This window comes from Rhinoraja longicauda, chromosome 20 (genome assembly GCF_053455715.1).
Source record: "Rhinoraja longicauda isolate Sanriku21f chromosome 20, sRhiLon1.1, whole genome shotgun sequence".
NCBI lineage: Eukaryota > Metazoa > Chordata > Chondrichthyes > Rajiformes > Arhynchobatidae > Rhinoraja > Rhinoraja longicauda.
In genome coordinates this window covers 30,457,181-30,478,805 of record NC_135972.1, presented here as the reverse complement: position 1 = coordinate 30,478,805, position 21,625 = coordinate 30,457,181, and the positions used below count along the sequence as shown (strand labels likewise).

Here is a 21,625-nt window from a genome sequence, read left to right as displayed (position 1 = left end):
CTCTCAGGAACACCAGTCATCATTTGCATTTTTGCAATTTCTGATGGCTGCAGCATGAAGACATTTGAATGCACATTTTAAGAAACATTTAATTCGAGGGCTGTGATTTTAAATTTAATTTAGATTACAAAAAAAGGCAATGATTATGTAAAAAATTAAATGCAAGATAATAATGCAGTTTGTACACGCTGGGCTGCAAAATGAACCTCTGATTGAAAACAATTATGGGGCGGCACGGTGGTGCAGCGGTAGAGTTGCTGCCTTACAGGGAATGCAGCGCCGGAGACCCGGGATCGATCCTGACTACGGGTGCTGTCTGTACGGAGTTTGTACGTTCTCCCTGTGACCTGCGTGGGTTTTCTCCAAGATCTTCGGTTTCCTCCCACACTCCAAAGACGTACAGGTTTGTAGGTTAATTGGCTTGGTAAATGTAAAAATTGTCCCCAGTCTGTGTAGGATAGTGTTAATATGTGGGGATCGCTGGTCGCCACAGACCCGGTGGGCCGAAGGGCCTGTTTCTGCGCTGTATCTCTGAACTAAATTTAAAACAAGATTACATCAGCATTGCAATATAACTTTGATAAAGGGAGCACATCAATGTATTATAGAGAAGGGTCTCGACCCGAAACATCACCCATTCCTTCTATCCATAGATGCTGCCTGCCCCGCTGAGTTACTCAAGCATTTTGTGTCTACACCAGTGTATTATTTGTTACTGGTACAATGCAGGGACAAGTTGCAAAGTACTTGTGGCTTCATCAAACTGTGGATACTTTCCAACTATTGTGAAGCATTTTCTTTGCAAGTTTGGATTTAAAAAAATGCTGTTATAAACAGAGTTGATCAGCCATGATTAATAATTGAAAATCACTTTTGTCTGCTAATAGTAATTTTTTAATGCACCAAATCACTTGAAATTGTGTTGTTTCCGATGTAACTAATTGGATGTTTACTTTCTCTTTCAGTTTATTGCCTGTGCATCGTTATTGTTCATCCTCGTCTCTATCTCTACCTTCTGCCTCGAGACTCATGAGGCATTTAACGAAATTGTTAACAAAACAGAGCGCGTACAAAATGGGAATTCATCGAAATTAATCCAGCACCTAGAGATTGAGACCGACCCTGCACTGACATATGTGGAAGGAGTATGCGTGGTATGGTTTACTATTGAATTTTTAGTCCGAGTTGTGTTCTGCCCTGACAAACTTGGATTCATCAAAAATCTTCTAAATATCATTGACTTTGTGGCCATTTTACCCTTTTACCTGGAGGTAGGACTCCGTGGACTCTCGTCGAAGGCTGCAAAAGACGTACTGGGCTTCCTCAGGGTGGTAAGGTTCGTCAGAATTCTGCGAATCTTTAAGCTGACTCGTCACTTTGTGGGACTAAGGGTCCTTGGACACACTCTACGAGCCAGCACAAATGAGTTTCTGCTCTTGATCATTTTCTTGGCTCTGGGAGTGTTGATATTTGCGACTATGATTTACTACGCTGAGCGAATAGGAGCGAACCCAGATGATCCCACCGCCACTGGCCACACCAAGTTCAAAAACATCCCCATCGGATTCTGGTGGGCAGTGGTCACCATGACAACGCTTGGGTACGGAGACATGTACCCTCAGACGTGGTCGGGAATGCTGGTGGGAGCTCTCTGCGCCCTGGCAGGTGTCCTCACCATCGCAATGCCTGTGCCCGTCATTGTCAATAATTTTGGAATGTACTATTCACTGGCCATGGCAAAGCAGAAAATTCCCAGAAAGAGAAAGAAGCACATCACACAAGTTCCTCAAGCCGGGTCCCCAACGTACTGCAAAACAGATCTGACTGCACCTTGCAACAGTACTCAGAGCGACGTATGTCCTTTTGGGAAGGATAAGTTGGAGTGCAACACAACAGGTAAGGCACACCTGTAGTGAATGGAACGTACACAACCTGCTAAACTCTGGAGTGAGACTAGTCTGCGCACTGCACCGGAACATTGACATCAGTGTACACCTGGCCAATTAAAAAGTTATATTTCCTAACTTTTTAACTTCTATCATGAGCAAGTTAAGGAATGCGTCTCTGCAATGGGAATGCATGATTGTAAAATGAAGGAGATTAATTTCAGCCCAATGGAGACCTCCCAGTGAAAATGCACAAGCAATAAGCAATACCTATTTACCCAGTTAGATCTTTTAAGCAAACATTATAGAGTTTATGGGACTGGGCAGAATGCCACCTTTGTGTCACATCAGATGTTCATATATCCTCAGTAAAAGGAACGAGTCGAAGACATTATCAAAAGGGCTTAGGAGAGATGCTTTCATTTCATTTCACTGCGCATCTTGTATGTGTATGTGACAAATAAACTTGATATTGATATTGATATATTCAATTACCTTTATCATGCTTGAGAAAGAGAGATCCAGCAAAGCTAGAAGACTTCAAATGTCACTTTAGTGTACAAAATGATGCAGTTTTTACCTTGTTTAATATAAAGAAACCACTTCAATATCCATTGGATGTTTTCAGAACTCAGGACAAATGTGCAAAGTGTGCACAAAGTACCCTTGGCTCATTTACATCTCACATTGATAGATACAGCCACTGGATCTCAGCCCCATCAGTAATATATTCCTATGAGATCTTGGTGCTTTTATTGAAGTGGGGCAGCATTTGCCTTTCCTGTTTCACCTCTGCAGCTCACGGACCAGCTTTGACAATCCTGATCCATCATTCCACCAACGTCTTGATTAATTGAGGCAGAAAGTGGAGATGACCCATGTTTTAACTTGCACTAGGATACGTAGCTAACTTTTAAAAAGATTTTCTTGCCATTATAAAAAGTTCAGCTTCATTGATTCTTCAAAGCAACTCACTCTCCAAATTTTTAGTGGTACATGTGTCAGAGCCTTCACGTGACCTAACTATGTTTAAACTAATACCATGACCCTGTTTATGTAAGCAAATTCAACTTGTAAACAAGGAACTATCAAGGGCGCTTGTTAAAGTACCCAATACTTACACAGGAAATGCAGGCAATTAAATCTTTCTCTGTTTAGCCTCAGAGGTATCTAGATGGATCTGGAGTCCTTTCTATAGCATCAACGGTGACAGTGCAGACAGGGGATGTCCATCATGTCTGTCTGATTTTAGTACTAATGGACAAGCTGAAAGTTAAGCTGGAGGGGCGGCACGATGGTGCAGTGGTAGAGTTGCTCCCTTACAGTGCCAGAGATCCGGGTTTGATCCTGACTATGAGTGCTTGTCTGTACAGAGTTTGTAAGTTCTCCCATGACCTGCGTGGGTTTTTCCGGGATCTCCGGTTTCGGCCCACACTCCAAAGACATACAGGTTTGTAGGGTAATTGGCTTGGTAAATTGTAAATTGTCCCGTGCGTGTGTAGATTAATAATAATAATAATAATAATAATGCATTACATTTATATAGCACTTTTCATATACTCAAAGACGCTTTACAGGGATTTACAGAACATAGGGAAGTGAATAAATAGATAAATAAGTAAACGAACAGAGCAAGGAGACAGAAGGTGAGGTGACCTTCAGTGGTTGAAGGCAGTACTGAACAGGTGAGACTTCAGTGATGTTTTGAATGTGGTGAGTGTGGAGGAGTCTCTGACGGTTTGGGGTAGTGAGTTCCATAGGGTGGGAGCAGCGATGGAGAAAGCCCTGTCCCCCCAGGATCTGAGTTTGGTCCGGATGTGGGGGGATAGGAGATTGGCAGCAGCAGAGCGGAGGGTGCAGGTGGGAGTGTGCCTGTGGAGGAGGTCGGTCAGGTAGGATGGGGCCAGGTTATGGAGGGCTTTGTAGGTCATGAGGAGGAGTTTGTACTGGATTCTCTGGGGGATGGGGAGCCAGTGGAGTTTGTAAAGGACGGGGGTGATATGGTCACGGATCGGGGTGTGGGTGAGTAGACGGGCAGCGGAGTTTTGAATGTATTGAAGTTTACTGATGATTTTTGAGGGTGCGCCATAGAGGAGGCTGTTGCAGTAGTCCAGACGGGAGGTGATGAAGGCGTGGATGAGGGTTTCTGCAGCTGTGGAGGAGAGGGATGGACGGAGACGGGCAATGTTTTTGAGGTGGAAGAAGGCTTAATGTGTTAATGTGTGGGGACTCGATGGGCCGAAGGGCCTGTTTCCATGCTGTATCTCTAAACTGAAAAACTAAACAGCCAATGTGACCCAATATTTTAAAAAATTGAATTTATTGACTAGTGACTTGCATTCTAACCCATTCCAGAATCTGAAAACCCTTATGGATGTTTACTGCTTGAAAACAACGATCCAACATGTGTGAAGGTTTATCATTCAAAATGGCAACTGGATCTGGTCATCAATGCATAAAATGCAAGTGGTGGGTTGTTGAATGAAAAATATATCTTGGGCTATGAAGTGTTAGTGTTGAATGAAAAAGATTGCACTTGGATACATATCCACCATTTTGTTCCCTGTCAAGATGAACTTACGTGAAAATCTCAGAGTAAGTTTTCTACTTTTGGATAGATTATCATCCGAATGTAAAACAGAAAGGATATCTGCTGGGAAGATTGCTTGTGCATTTTAACTTGTCTGACTTTCCCCCTGTATAGTTAAATGAGTTTTATCCATGTTTTTTGGTCTGCCCTCTATTTACATGAACCTGAGGAAGAAAGTCATCTTCTGGTTCGGGGTGAAATCAAGAGCAAGGATCATGAATCCGTGAAGTTTGGGTGAATGTATCACTGGTTCGTGTTCTACGAAAGAATCAAGCTCACATTTGATTTAAAGTCCAATTAACAACTAAATGAAACATACTAACAGCACATACATGACTGAAATAATTCCACAACACAGATTTCTCAAGAACATTGGTTAATGCATAATATTACCTTATTCTATTTATTTGAAAGTCTTAACAACAAAATGTCACCTTTTAATGTTTTAACTGGGTGCTTCTACGTCTAATCTTTAATGCCACTTTTTAATGTCATCTCAAAATGTACTTTCTAGGGAATTCGATAAAAGCTAGACATTAAGGTTAGTGTTGAATGGATCTTTGTTTGCTACATTTAAATCTCAAATTTTAGTACAAAATGAAACAGGTTTTAGGATTTATCTAGTAGAGATGCTGCCTGATTTGCTGAGTTACTCCAGCACTTTGTGCCATTTTTGTAAACCAGCATCTGCAATTCCTTGTTTTTACGTTTAGGAATTTGCTTTCTGATTTACAAATATTGCTGTTTCCTGATGGACAGTGTTACTCTTTTGCTCATGATGTACTCTCATATTTGAAAAGGAATGGTCTCGATAATAATAATTAGCAGCATTTGCAACACTAGTGCATGGTGGTACATTTGCTTTTGACTTTATTGAGTTATGCTGTTTGTGGATGTGCATGTCTGTGCGATAATTGTCGGCCGTGTCGGGGACTCTTCTTCCCCTTGAGTGCCTGGTCTCCGTGCCTCATGTGTTTGGCATTTCTACTGCCATGCCCTGCCGGTGCGCTTATTGATAAGAAAGAAATATTTCAAAGCAGGAAACGTCATCTCCAAACTTGCATGCGTCTGTCATGAATTCGGACTGTAGACTGTTGTTTTGAATTAGTGGTGCGTGTGTTCAGAGGAAATAAATAAATAGAATGGTGATGTGAACAGTGTTGTCAGGTGAAGAGAGTGCAGGAAGTATCCAGCCATTATCACCTGAAGACAGGCTTCCATTCAGACGGTCTAGCACCAGGGACAAAAGCAGAAGAGAGGGGACGTGTTTCTTGCTGACTACCGGTGACTATGCATGCACATCAGATGGAGGGATCAGGAAAGGTACGCAATTCTCCTTAGAAAACTAACACCGAGCTCTGAAACTCACTCCATAAGCTAATTGAGATAACAATGCATTTTCCATGTCATACTTTTCCATGCAATCATCGTTCTTGTAATTCTACTATGCATTTTTCAAGTCTGTGTTTGTGTATGTTTTACGTTTAGATCACTCTTCCATGTATAAACCCATCAATGCTCCAGTCAGTTACCACAGATATAGTTGAAAAGTTCACCATTGGTAATTTGACCCGTAATCTGTGTTCTGTGACATGATCTCTTGAAATAGCACAGAATATCCAAAACAAATTATATGCATCGTATTTACCTTTGCATGAGTTTACTTTTTAAAAGATGTAAACTGTAAATTTGATGGTTTTATACAATGGCATAATTCGAAGTTATTACGTTAAATTAATAAATTATTGTCTGTTTCTGTGCGTGTTTCTATGTTTGCCTGGTGGACAGGATTAACTACATTATGCTAACAATTAGTACTAATAGATAGAGCCCTTATAACAGAGGAAAAAAATGTAATCTCCTTGTGATCTGTGTAAAACACCAGTTAATGTGTTTGTCCCAATTTTTTCTCTGCACTATTATAGCAGATTCATTTGACACAGAAAGGACTACAAACTCCAGGTCACTCTTAAAGTAACAGATTTTAACCAAGCCATCTTTTAGTAAAGAAAATCATGTTTGATTGCATTGAATTTTGTAATGTTGTTTTCATGGCTATTAACTGATGCAAACTGATATCTGTGCATTTTTTTTGTAAAAGGATATGAAAAGTCCAGAAGCCTAAACAACATAGCTGGTAATGCTCTAAGACTGTCTCCAATAGCTTCACCCTACAGTTCACCTTGTCCCCTGAGACGTTCTCGATCTCCCATCCCATCTATACTGTAAACAAGCTTAGAGTAATTTATTTGAGTTACCTTCTATTGCATTATAATATAATTGAGACAACAGCTTTAAGTATAGCCCTACCAGTAATATTTAAAGGCTGCATGATACAACTGTAAATATAAAAAGATATTGCATTCGTTGAAGTTTCTGACCTTTGCATTTAATCTTTGCAAAGTAATGCGTCTTGCTTATATGTTAATTTTTATTGCATTACCATTGCAAACAAAGGGCATTTAGAAGATCTGCTTAGCCACTGTGTTCAATAAGTGTTTTTCAGGGAGATACTGAATGCAAATATGTGCTTCCAAATGATATCACTGCATTGGAACTTCATTTCTGTGACTTTACTCCATTTCGAAGATGTCTTGACTTCTGTCTGAGTTCACGCAATGTGACTTGGGTTAAATCATTTGCATGGAACATTCTGTCTCATCGTCTGCAAGCAATGTGCACTTTCTGGGATGCGGATGGCTCTGGATATTTGTGTGTATTGCACCATTTGCTGAACAAAGCATTGGCCAACTGTTCTGCATGTTGGAATTTATTACTGTTCTATAGAGAAGACGAGTAATGAAGTGTGTAGAACTGAGTGTTTCCGATTGTTTACATGCAGATAACTGCAAAGATGTAAGCAGAGCCAAGCACTCATTCTTAATGGCTTCAGGAAGGCACAAACGTGAAAAGAGGTAACATATCCATCATCTGGGTTAACACTTTCAATCCAACAAGAAATGCCTAGCTGGTCTAACGGGAAACCATAATGGACCTCCATATTCATGTCTTAATTATTAACATATATATGTACCTGTTAACTAGATGAGTTACTCTATGTGTATATAGTTCTATTCCTATAAGCATGATCCGCATGATAAATTCTTGTAAAATATGTATCAATGGAAATATACATTTCTGATATTTAGAGATGTACATTGTTCAGTTTTGTTAACATAATCAGCAAAGATATTTATTTTAAAGATTTCAGCAATGGATTTATTACTATATTGGGTGCTGCTGTTACTGGTTACAGTGTTAAACTAGTATCAAGGATTGCAGACTTTTTGAATCGGTAAAGGGATTTTAGCCATAATGATTTTCTGGATGAATGCTGCATTTGAAGTAGTGTTAAGCATAGCTTATCTCAGAGGGACATTGGAAAGATTTCAATAGAGTTGAAATATCATTTTTATAAATGTAAGTGTCTGGATTCCGTTATCCATGAAGTGAATATGGGGCAAGTGAAAAAGCTAATTATAAATATTGTCTATACATGGAATGGGGTGCTTCAGCTGATTACTGAGGCAGGATCTAGTTATGCTGAAATCAGACATTACTGAAACTGTATATAAAACATGTATATCATTGAGAACTATGTTTTTTTTCTGTATTAACCCTGTTCCCTGCAATAACTCTACACTTTAGTGCTATAGACATGTACAATCACGCAATTACAGCAAACACTGCTGGAATTAAATTTAAAAAATCATTGGCATTTAATCATATCCATCTTGAATTATTTTCTGCTATTTTTGTGAAGTCGTTAATATAAAATATTTTTGTGCGATTTTGTTGCAATCTATTGTTATTGTTCAATATTTTATGTTTGTGAACATATGAACATATTAAACATTTATTTTTTAATTTACTGTATGTTTTTGTGGTCTGTGGATATGGACATGATATGGACACAGTCGACAAATCTTGGAACTGTGTGTACGAATTCCATGATATTGTTAAAGATAAACTGATGGATAACATTTTGTGCTTTCTCTTCCGCTTTTAATCACAATAAATTACTGTATGCAAGATACTATTTCAAACAGGAAGGACAAAAAGTGTTTGATACTTTGTAGCATCCGGTGACATTTGCCTGAGGAAGAACAAGTTTGTAAATGATGCTCTTTTTTTGTTAACAACACCACAATAATTTGAATGGCATATAAACTTCAGAGGCTTAGTACCATATTTAGATGCCTAGAGGTCTAAATGAGGTATATATGAAAAATTAGATTAGATTAGAAGACAATATGGATCAGATATCCTTAGCTTGCAACAGTGTCTAAAATAGAAATAATAATTAGTCTTTCTATGTTATTTGGTTTTGTCACACCTTAAGGTAAAGTGACACAGAAGAAGTGATATATCCAAAGCAGCAAGTTAATTGATGCTGTCAATATTGCCATAGCTGTAACTGGAGAAGTGGTTTCAATTGGTTAGTCCAGGCTAGCTTGTTAATTGATGGCAGCATAGTTGCTGAAAGATTGTTTTCTTGGTGCCTTGATTTTCTCCATCACGTTTGAAAGGAAGGTCGGCACCTGATTTATACAGTCAAGATGCATAGATACATAGACAATAGGTGCAGGAGTAGGCCTTTCAGCCCTTCCAGCCAGCACCGCCATTCAATGTGATCATGGCTGATCATCCACAATCAGTACCCCGTTCCTGCCTTCTCCCCATATGCCTTCATTCCGCTACCCCTAAGAGCTCTATCTAGCTCTCTTTTGAATGCATCCAGTGGATCAGCCTCCACTGCCTTCTGAGGCAGAGAATTCCACAAATTCACAACTCTCTGGGTGAAAAAGCTTTTCCTCATCTCAGTTCTAAATGGCCTATCCCTTATTTTTAAACTGTGCCCCCTGGTTCTGGACTCCCAGAACTGTTACCTTCATATTGTATGTGGTACAAAATTGGTACACTGTAATGTGGGGAATATCGAACAGGTTGAACAATGTAGTACAAACCACATACTGTTGGAGGAACTCACCAAATCAGGTAGCATCTGTGGTGGGAAATGGTCCAATGACATTTGGTGTTGAGACCCTTCTTCAGTCTGAAGAAGGGTTCCGACCCAAAACATAATTTATCCATGTCCCTCCACAGATTCTGCCTGACCTGCTGAGTTCTTCCAGCCATTTTTTTTTTGCTCATGATTCCAGCATCTGCAGTCTCTTACGTCTTCATTTGACTAAACAATGCAGTGCATGATCCTAGCATAAACGTGTTCCATTTTCATAATATAAATACAGCAGCTTTGGAGAAGGTGCAAGTTTTAGTCATTGATATTAATATAATACAGACTATGTTGGGAACACCATCAAAACATACTGATTCTGTGTTTTGTACTATCTTGACCTTCCTCCCCTCCTTACGTTAGATGTAGCAGAAGGATGCAGACCAAGAATTTGTTTAAGGAGATAGCAAGCAGTTCCAGTCTTCCCTCCCACCTCCTTCCAAAAGTTAAAGCAGGGCAGACAATTAGCCGACAATTCGATCTTAATATGGCTATAAGATTGGCTAAAACTAGTTTGACATAGAACCACACATCACAGGCCTTTCAACCACTGCGTCCACATCAACCATGAAGCACTGATTAACACTAATCCCATATTACCCTTCCCATATTACCATCAACTCCCTTAGGATCTACCATAGTCAAGAATCAAGAGTGTTTTATTGTCATACGTCTCAGATAGAACAATGACATTCTTACTTGCAGCAGCACAACAGAATATGTAAACAGAGTACATACATATATATATATATATATACATATACACACACACACACATAAGTACACATAGAAAGCAAATATATAATAATAGTGCAATAATAATATTCTATGTTGTTCAGAGCTTATTTGAGAGTTGTAGTGTTTAATAGCCTAATGGCTGTAATCTCCACTCTCGGAAGAAGGAAAACTGGGAACCCAGCGGAAACCTATAAAGTTACAGAGTGAACATGCAAAGACTACACAGTCAGCACCTGAGGTGAGGATTGAACCTGGGTCGCTGGTGTTCTTGGGCGACAGGTTGACTAGCTGCACCACTGCACCGTCCAAATCCAGATTAATACCTACTCAACACCCAAGAACCCAAAAGTCAAGAACAATCCTTCTCAATGAAAATTTTAAAAGCACTGCAGAGATGCTGTAAATTTTAAATAAAGCAGGAAATGTTAGATACACTCAGGAGGTCAGACAACAACTGTGAAAAGAGAAACATTTTCAGGTTTGGGTATTTTATCAGTTCTGACACAGATAGTCTCTAACCTGCCAAGTGTTTCATGCATTTTCCATTTTAATTTCAACCCTCCTTGTTAAGTAAATACCAAGGGATTAAAATGCATCCTCAACATTTGCACTAAATGTGCAAATGTACCGGCAATTCCATTGCGGTATGCTTTTAAAGTTAAGCTCCATATCAATGCAGCCAAATTTCCGAGATGAAATGAGTTCAGTCATTATGATATGTGTGCGAGTATTTCTATCCTGAAAAAAATTACTAAAGTACTCTCTCCATTGTTTTCCTTGGGTCTGAAATCAATGTTGTTCATTGAGTTTTTAATAAAGTGATATTTGGACAGGTAAGCAGAAGTGTGGTCAAAAGGGTAGATTTGAAGGAGCATCTTAAAACGGAATGGTTGGAAGGGTTGTTAGATGATGGCACAGTGCGCTAAAGTAACTGGGGATAAGCCGAAGATCAGTGTTTAATGACTGTCCCTTGTCCTATTTAAACAATGATCGTAAGATGCTATTCAGTCATGGAATTTTGCAAGCAAATCATTTTAATCTATAAATGGTTCAGTGTAAATATGCATAGATTGTAAAACATATCTATATATATAAATTTTAATGTATTTATAGACGTCAACCACACATCAATGACAAAATTATATACCGATTGAATATACCTATTTTACCTCGTTTGAGATGCTTTTTAAGATCTAACTCAGTATACAGTGTGCTGGCAGTGTATATTTGCTGTGTTAAACCTGCTATGTAATTGGAAGATGGTATAAACATTGGTGTAAATGTTTTGAATTGATATGGGTCTTAGAAGAGAAATCCGAACAATAACATTAGATTTTAATTGATATGGGACGCCTTGGGGGAAAGTTACTAGGGAGAATTAGTTTGTGATGCAAGGCTGTAGAGAGAGAATGGAGTAATGCAATTAATTTGCAATTATAGACAATAGACAATAGGCGCAGGAGGAGGCCATTCGGCCCTTCGAGCCAGCACCGCCATTCAATGTGATCATGGCTGATCATTCTCAATCAGTAGAACATCATAAATAGGAATAGGAGTTGACCATATACCTACCTAATCTTGGTCCACTATTTAATAAACAGCTAGATCTGATCTTGGGCCTGAACTACTTCCAGCTTCACCCCCTGAACCCCTGATTTCCCCTTTAGTCCATAATCCTTCTCAATCTTGAAAATATTCAATATTTCTTACAGGTCTGGAGAGAGTGGCTTGGCGGAACTGGTTTTACGTTGACATGGACCTGTAAGAGCCTCGTGGGATTAGTTTAAGATTGGTATAAGGGAGATTTCGGGTGGGATTAATAAAGGAATAGGGTAGACGTTCAGTTGGTGGCATTAATTTGGTGTGTGATGAAATCAAATGCTACTGCATTTTGAGGAGCTTTTTAAACAGACCTATATTATACATATGCCTTTGCCTCAATGGGTGCGAAAATAATTATTGGAAGAGGTTGTGTGTGTATGTGGGTGGGGGGGGGGGACTGGCCTCTCACTTTGGGATTGATACAGTGCCATGGGGGAGAGAATAGAGAATGGAGCAATACGTTTGGTGCAAGATTATTTAGGACCAGGAGAAAATGGGAGGAGGAGGAGACATAGCAGTGATACATTGAGATTGATACAGGACCCTGGGCAGTGGTCCCTATACTGTCCGTAACATCATAGTTTGAAGGTACCATTGCTCTATGAGAAAAGAGTCAGCCAGTAGATTTAAGTTTGGTTTGAATGGTAACAAATTGACATCATGGACAAAGGGCTCCTTCTATTGTTTGGAAAAAGTCTCAATAGATTAATACTTATGATCATGTGCATGTCAACACCGCAATGGCATGTTTGTCTTTACAATTTTCTGCTCTGGTAGGAAAGGAGAGCAGAGATAACTGATTTAGTACAAAAACTTTGTAGTTTTGTGTCCATTGTGATATGATGTCCTATATGTACACAGCATATAAAATTGTGGTCACCTGGTCTGGTTTCTATCTTCCCATAATAGATGGAGTAATGACCCTTGTACCATATCAATTGTCAAGATGGTTTGGGGGTAACTTCCCTGTACTGTCCACTCACTACTAGTGGGAATATCTATCCATAATATTTCTTTCAACAATAAATGTATCAGTAGTCCCATAATTCAGTTGAAGGTTTTTGTAACCAACGGACCATTTTCCACACGGTTCATACATTTCCCAGTCCCCTTAATCTTAAAACAAAATCTTCCTCACCTGGTTTGTCCCAGTCAAATTTTCGGTGAAAGCTTTAACAGAGGTTTACATTTAAAATAATTTAAACCTTATGTTCATCGAAATGGTCACCCCCTGCTGAATAATAATGAATCTTAGAAAGTGAAATTGGAACAGACTACTTGTAAATACTTCCCTCCACACATTCTATGGCTGTAGAGGTTCCCTCCACACATTCTTAGAGGTTTGTGTTCGATCATTGATACCATCTGATTCCATTATGTTGCTTGTGAGCAATAACAGCCCAGCTCCTCTCCAAGTCATTAGGTTCTGGGTTCAAGTCCTATTCCTTAATTGAGCACAATAATTTAAATCAGACTTTACTGGATTTTATCTTGCACTAAACGTTATTCCTTTTATCATGTATCTGTACACTGTGGATTCCCTGATTGTAATCACGTTCCGCTGTCTGGTTAGCACACAACAAAAGCTTTTCACTGTACATCGGTATATGTGATAATAAACTAACCTAAACTAGCTTGATGGGCCAGTTGTGGAAACATGTGGAGTGCTGTCTTTCCAATACGTTGTTTATCTGAGGCCCCATTTGTTCACTCAAGTTGATGTTAAAAATCCCCTGGCACTGTTATGAAAAGCAGGGGAGTTATCCCTTGTGTCTTGGCTCATATGTATTCCTCATTCTGCTTTTCTAAAACAACATGCTTATCTTGTAGTCATTACATACTCTTTGAGGGAGTGGTGGTGTGCTAATTGGTGGCCATGTTTCCCAGTGACGACAATGACTACACTGTAAAATACATTATTGGCTCAAAACTGCTTTGTGACCATCCTGAAAAGGATGTGAAAGGCACTACATAAATGCAAACCTTTTATATCTGCGCAGGTTTTTGATTTTGTCAGATTAATATGCGGAACAGCACCAGTAATTTATTTATCAGTTAATTAAAAATTGTAACAAAGGGATACATGCCCTTTGCTATCTGTCAGTTAGAGCGATATAGAAGTTTATCTTCGATGAAAGTCTACAAAATTAACTGTTCTATTATTGGTGAAACTAATAGTGAGAAACAGCAGTTCAGATAAAAAGGAGCACAGCGTTCCTTACACAACAAGGAACTAAGATATAAGTACCACATAAAACTCATGAAACATTTTTATTCACGGTTTATTTCATTATAAGTTGTGATAATGAAATATTTAAGGAAAACATTGTATTCTCTTCCAAAGATTGTGTTCTGGGTTTTATTTAATTCATTTAAGAAGCAGGAGTATTGTGTGCTGATGAACACATGATCTAGTTCTGGCATTGATTCTCCAGTGGAGTTGAATGCATTGGAATTCCTTGTTTGTGTTGATCAGCACATGGGTTGTAGGTGTCCCTAGCCTAGCTACTAAGAAGTAGGATCTGGAACATACTGGGGAGTCATCCATTGGAGCCAAATGGCAATGAAAGCAGAGATAAAGAATATCCCCATTTTAAGAAGTCGTACAGCCAACTGCTGGGAGAAAAGAGTTTTTTTCCTCATTCATGGGATACATTTCCAAGTATTGGATATCTGTCTCTTGCTGATGTAATAAGGTGCTTCGAAACACTGAAAATAGAATTATTAATTATGAGTGGCTCCTCTGGAAAAAAAACATGAAAGTGTGCTCGCTGAACAAAAGGGCCTTTTTGCATGCAAAAATATTTTGTATTTTCATTGACTATATTTAAGAGGGAGTTAGATGTGGCCCTTGTGGCTAAAGGGATCAGGGGGTATGGAGAGAAGGCAGGTACAGGTTACTGAGCTGGATGATCAGCCATGATCATATTGAATGGTGGTGCAGGCTCGAAGGGCCGAATGGTCTATTCCTGCACCTATTTTCTATGTTTCTATGTTTTCTCAAGGTTATAGTGCACGTCTGATGGAGCCCCAGTGGAAACAGTCATTTTAATGATGAGAAGAGGTGATGTCAGTTGGACAACCTAGTTAGATCGGCCATAATAATGGGAATTTTCACTCCATCAATGCGATTAAGGACGTGCTTGAAAGTGTGTTGTGTAGTTTCTTTGTGAGTGTTTTATTGATTCACTAAGTTGGTGAAAAGGATCGTGTGCTGTGAATTCTGACGCAATCCCAGCAGAGAGAGTTAATGGTAACTTTATGGAAGGGTTCAAGATTACTCAAGGGTTTAGAATTATTTCCAAGAGCAGAAATGTCTGTGATGTGAGCAGATGATTTAAAGTAATTGGCTCATGAATTAAAGGTTACTAAAAGGAAAACAACATTTGTAAAACTGTGACTGAAAGGTTTAACACAAATAAAATTAATAATAACTTCCAGGAAAAAATTGGGTAAATACTGCAGGAGGGAAAAAGGGAGGTAGAAAGCAGGGGAAAAGGACTAATTAAGTTTATGTTATCAACGAGCCAGATCAGGCATGATGCACCAAAAGGTTTCTGATGCACTATAGTTCTGTGAGTCTGTACTCTGATGGCTCCTATAAATGGTGATAATAGGTTTCCCGATGGAATCTGCTATATTTATGTTTCCCGCAGGGAGAAGAGGATTGGAGATGTGCAATAGAGGTAAGATTGCGCAAGAAGAGAACAGCATCTAAACGCCATGGTTCTCCAAATCACGCGTGCAACTGGATTTCCTGGATTAATCTGAAATGCAGTGTCAGGATTGGTTAAGTTTGCCAGTGGAAGCTGTGCGACATGCTGGAAGAAGCCCGCTACCGACCAATGCCAGGGGATTTGCACTACCACTGACAGCCAATGTTAATAGTTCATTATTCCATTTTTTTTGGTCCTGCCTCTCAGCAAAGTAGATGATCTGCAGTGTAGCTAATGTGATGTCCAGTGATCTATGAACAAACATCATGCATTTATCGTCAGTCTTCTTTCCTGCTGATGGGTAATACAAATGGATCATGTTTACCCAATGTTGTCTCTCTCCTGTATTTCCAATATAATGGTGCAGTCAATGTAAATCAAAACGTTCTTGCTACTTTTTTAAGGATATTTTTGCACATCGTCATCCATGAATTCTATCAAGGACTGGACTACCTCCCACATAATTTGCACCCTCTGATATGTGCTTAAATGTGCTATTAATTGTTAACTTGTGAGAGATATGCAGTGTACAATAGGTGCTGTCCTTTCAAGGGCAGTGGGCATTCATGGAACAAAGTATCCCCAGTGTAAAATGTTCGGAGCTGACAACAGCTGTCTCCATGAAACATCTTCCATCACAGCTCTTTGTACCATATCATATTGTAATCATTGCACATATTGTGTGTTCGCCTCTGTGGGATTGTAAGAAAGCGGAGGCAAGGTATGAGAATGTTGTCGCAAGAACCTGCGGGTTTATAAGGTGCCTTTTAATATTGGTAGGATTTTCCAAATAGCTTCACAGTTAATAAACTACAAATCAAACATGGACCCTGCTACATATTGTCAAATGTGGCAGCCAATTAGTTAATTGCGAAGATCAGCATTCCAAGTAACAGTAAGATTTACTCCCCGCCTAACTCTTGTGCACAAAGGCATATTCAGTGCCCACCACTGATCACTTAGGAACAAGATGGTGTCTGGATCTTTTATTGGAGAAATCCAAATGATATTGGGTGATACAAGAGATGGCAGATGTAGGGATCTTGAGGAACTCAATGGGCCAGGCAGTATCTGTAATTGGGAAATGGACAGATGGCGTTTCAGGTTGGGACCCTTCTTCAGACTAATGGAGTAGAGAAGACAAAGCTGGTCGAAAGAGGTGAGGGTGGGGCAAATGCTGGTAAGTGATGGGTGGATGCAGGTGGAAGGGTTGATGAGTCAGGTGGAGGGGAAAAGAATGGAGATAATAACCTAGGCTGGAGGGAATAAGTGGAAAAGAGAAAAGTGTGCAGATCGTAGAATCCGATAAGAGAGGGAGGTGGGAAGTGAAATTAGAACCGAAGGGAGAGATGGCGAGAAGATTCGAATGGAGGGGGAGAAAATTGGAAGACCCAGAGTAGCAAGGGGTGGGTGATGAGCGAATGTATTGGGGGAGGAGAGGAGAGGAACAGGGTGATAGGGATAGCAGGAGTGAAAAGAAAGGTGTGCACATTAGGGAAGCTGAGTAGGTGAGATTGAGGAGTGGGGCTACATAAAGTTGAAGAATTTAATGTTCATGCCATTGGGTTGTTGACTATCCAAGCGGAATATGAGGTGTTGTTCTTCCAGTTTGCATGTGGCTTCACTCTGGCAGTGGAGGAGGTCGAAGGCAGAAAGGTTGGTATAGGAATGGGAACGGGAAGGGGAATTGAAGTGGCTAATAACCAGGAGCACCAGTTGTTCCTGGCGGACAGAGCACAAGTATTTAGCGAAGCGGTGACTATTCTTGGTCTCTCAGATATGATTGGGCATTAGTTTCTAGAATGTGACTAGCACTAATGTCAATATGAATTTTTCATGGTTCTTCTCGAAAACACACTGCAAACATGTAAAGGAGAATTTCACAGTCTTTCTAATGTGCACCAAATCTTTGAATTGTAATCTATAATCTTTGCCCTATTAGCCATGGCCAGCAATAATACAATATCCAATGTGTGCCTTAGTATGGCCCAGCTGTAAATACCCAACTGTTTTCCAACAGATCTTAGTGCCACACATGTACACCGTAACCTAAACAAAGCAACTATGTACATCCACATCTGCAGTTCCTTCCTACACATATGTAGATTTACTTTGCTAGTGACAGGCTCTACTTCTATCATTTCCATGCTCTGCTGCTCCCAAACAGCAATGACCAGAGGTGCCTCCTCCAATGTTCATAGTTGTTTCTTTACACAGAAGAGCAGGCTCTGGAGCAGCGCATAAATCAAATTACCTCATATGTCTAACCTATATTGTTTAACTAGATAAAATTGTTTATTAAATGAATGTGGAATCAGAATATGCACTAGAATTGATTCCCGATAAGCAGCACTTTAATCTTGTGAACCAAATAATTTGCTGACCTAATCAATGGAGCTATTAATGCCAGGTCAATAGCTAGGAGGTCATCATTTTGTTGATGGAAGAATGACTCTGGCTTTGCCACTTTATCCAAGCTCCTGTAGTATTCCTGCCTTTCTTCCACCAGCTCCACACATGGACGATAATCAGCCTAATATCCCGATGCATGTGTTTTTGCACCGTCATTACTGTCTTCCGATTCCTAGTCAGGAATGCTAGTACATGTAAAGTGATGTTGATGTTCAACCATTTCACCCTGAACCAGATCAGAACCCTTGTACATTTCTACCACTTTGAAGGAGGGAAGCATCTGGACCGAATAAACTGAGACGCAGCATCCATATCACTTGCCATGAACTAGTTAACAATTGTTTCTTTTAGTCTATTGCAATCTCCTTTCTGAGACCCTGCCAGTTTCCTCCTTCAGTTCCACCACCACCTTCTCAAAGCCTGGAAATTCCATCTGCCACAGTTTCAACCTGCAGCAAAAAATTTGATCTGATTATTCACAATATTTAGAGAGAGAGAGAGAGTAATTTTCCAATGCTAGATTTTTAAAATGTGTTTCCCAATTATTTCAAGCTTGAGAAATATGAATCTCTTGACCTTGGTCTCTTGCACAACAATTGGGGGATGCTGTGGTGGATTCTGGAAATATTCAGCATGATGTGACTCAGGGTATTTTCCCAACCAAGTGGGCCTTTTGCCCACCAAAGCCACACATTGGAAATATGGGTGATATTGCATACTGCGTTACATCATGTGCTGCCAATGGGAAAGCCTTTCACCATAATTCACAAATACTTCTCCAAATGCTCATTTACGATGAAGCTGGAGTCCCCACTGGTCACAGTTCTGCGGCACAAGTCCTCACTTTGCACACTCAAATGACATTTGTATCAAAGTGTCACCCAGGAAACTGTTCCTGGTCAGAAGGTTATACGTTCTAAGTGACATCAGAGACTTCAGCAGACAACTAGGCTCCTCACTGTCCAGTACAATGAGAAACAGCTACATTTTGGATAACAATAAAGAAATGCTAAGCCATTTAGACCCTCATGCCTTCTCACCATTCAATAAAAGCATGGATGATCGTTTACCTCAACACCACCTTCCTGTACTAACCCATGCCTTTTGATTCCCTGATTATCTAATGGGATGATAATACAAGACTGCGTTTGCTTTCTCAGGTGATAAAAGAAGCTCATGAAGTTATACTGAAGAAAATCAGCTGTAATCCCCACTCCCCCACTCATTATACCCTTCAATCATGAACTGAAAGCTGATTATTTGACCCTGTCACATAACTGTTTCTGCATCTTGCTGTGCGCAATTGGCAACCATGTTTCCTACTTAGTAATGCAAACATAGCTCACTGGTGATAAAGCTAATTGGAATGCCTCAAAGCTGCTTTCTAAATGCAATTTTTAATTATTTGTGGAACCTTGAAAGTTGTGAAACCTCCCAAGGCGTTTCACATTTGAAAAACAGAGCAATGTGGTGCTTGAATCAAACAGATGTGCTTCTACAGCACAAGTATACACTTCCTCAGTACATCCTCGTCATTCCATGGTCACGATCTGGACTTGCAACTTTACAAGTGAATTTACCCAGTAATTCATTGGCACCAAGAGAGAAGAAGGTTTTAGATGTAGGATTTTGTTCTTGCACCCAAGAAGGTCCTTTCAGCCTTTCCATTGTCCTTGTAGCACCAGTCATGAAGACCCAGAACAAGGGGACCTTTCAAGGCGATCCCATTCTCACTTCAAAACTTCAACATTAATGGCTTTAGATTCATAGATTTTCATAGCTAGAATTCTATTTTGTAATTTTCCGCATTTACCCACTCTGTAATCAAAAGGTCCTTCTTGTCACTGGTCTCTCCTTGAAGCTGGTTTACTAAGCTGGAAAACTCCATGTGAGAATGCCTTCCACCATTGACTCTGCCAGGATCTGTGGGCTCAGTAAATTCTCCTGGCTCAATCAGACAGAAATTAAGTGGCCTAACCTCCGTGAAAGGGCTGTTCAAGCCATTCTTTTGCAACCGCATGTCCATTTGACCACCTCCTGCAAAGAAGCCAATGAGGAATTATAGCTCCCCACATCCTTTGCCTGGTCATCCTCCATGAGCTAGCTTCTACATGTCCACTACTGTAGTAACCACCATTACTGATATGATGAGCAAATGGAAATGCTTGACGCGAGAGGCACTTATCTTTCCTACTGACCCTGTAGCATTAACTTTGCAAAACCCAGGCAGTGATTCCACCCTCCATTGGCTAACAGGAAATAGTGGGGATGCTGTGTAACTAGGATGCCGCCAGTTCTGGAGGGTTTCATCAGATTTTCGTTGCATTTACAGTGGAAGTCATGAACTCCAGCCTCCAGTGTGGGAGGGCAGTGTGGCCCTTAAAAAGCTGGGGGAAAAATGTATGTTTTAAATTATATTTGGAACCTTGAAAGTTGTAAAGCCTCATAAGATGACGCACACTGGGAAATCAGAATAACAAGACAGCACTACTTCAGACCTGAAGAAGGGTCTCGACCCGAAATGTCGCCCATTCCTTCTCTCCCGAGATGCTGCCTGACCTGCTGAGTTACTCCAGCATTTTGTGAATAAATACCTTCGATTTGTACCAGCATCTGCAGTTATTTTCTTATACTACTTCAGACCAACTCAGCTCAGATGAGCTTCCACATCATAAATATTCAGTTAAGGACCCAAAGTGCTGGAGTAACTCAGCAGGTCAGGCAGCATCTCTGGAGAACATGAATAAGTGACGTTAAGGGGTTGGGTCCCTTCTTCAGACCAACTCCAGTCTGAAAAAGGGTCCCAATCTGAAACGTCACCTATTCATGTTCTCCAGAATGTTCTTCAAAGCCTGACCCGCTGAGTTACTCCAGCACTTTGTGTCCTTTTGTGTAAACAAGCATTTTCAGTTCCTTGTTTCTACAAATATTAAGTTCTCCACTGCATCCTTGCTATTCAACAATCTGATTCAGAAACCTCTTCTTCAGTTTCTTTCCCTTTAAAGTAACAAATTACTTATTGTTGAAAGTTATCTGTATAATTTAATGAGCCAAATTATTTAGCTCTGGACCGCAGTGACAGCTTTCTTGTGGGTCAGCTTATCTGATGTTTCTGATCTCCGAGATTAGCCAGTGTATTAGCCATTCCACCACTAGACTCACCGCTGATTTCAGGAGCAGATTGCTGATCACGACTGATGTAAGTGACGTGACCTCAATTAAAAAGAGTATTGCAGAATTATTTGTTTATATTTCTTTATTTACTCTATATTACTATTCATCGTTTATTTCAAGATCTTTGAGGTGTTTTAACTATTTTAGAAGAACTATTTTGATGTGTCTCTGACATTATAACAGCCTTTGACAGTAGCAGGCTCCATAAAGATCATCGGAGTATAGGGCGGCACGGTGGCACAGCGGTAGAGTTGCTGCCTTACAGCGAATGCAGCGCCAGAGACTCGGGTTCGATCCTGACTACGGGTGCTGTCTGTACGGAGTTTGTACGTTCTCCCCGTGACCTGCGTGGGTTTTCTCCGAGATCTTCGGTTTCCTCCCACACTCCAAAGACGTACAGGTGTGTAGGTTAATTGGCTGGGCAAATGTAAAAAAGATATTGTCCCTAGTGGGTGTTAATGTGCGGGGATCGCTGGGCGGCGCGGGCCCG

At 40.1% G+C, this 21,625-nt stretch overlaps 1 protein-coding gene across 7 annotated transcripts in view; it reads left to right on the top strand.

Annotated features, from left to right (window-relative positions):
• LOC144603704 (voltage-gated potassium channel KCNC2-like) overlaps window positions 1-20,627 on the top strand; it is a 149,713-nt gene extending 129,086 nt beyond the window's left edge. Inside the window, exons 2-5 of one of the 7 annotated variants that reach the window (XM_078417351.1) lie at window positions 966-1,896; window positions 5,635-5,799; window positions 6,578-6,613; window positions 7,319-8,347. In XM_078417351.1, the coding sequence (XP_078273477.1) occupies window positions 966-1,896; window positions 5,635-5,799; window positions 6,578-6,613; window positions 7,319-7,395 (1,209 nt within the window). In that variant the 3' untranslated portion in view covers window positions 7,396-8,347. Of the gene's footprint in view, window positions 1-965; window positions 1,897-4,241; window positions 4,920-5,634; window positions 5,800-6,577; window positions 8,348-15,489 lie in introns of those variants that run through there. The other 6 variants (XM_078417350.1, XM_078417352.1, XM_078417349.1 and 3 more) reach the window with 6 other exon arrangements.
• Window positions 20,628-21,625: the final 998 nt, after the last annotated feature.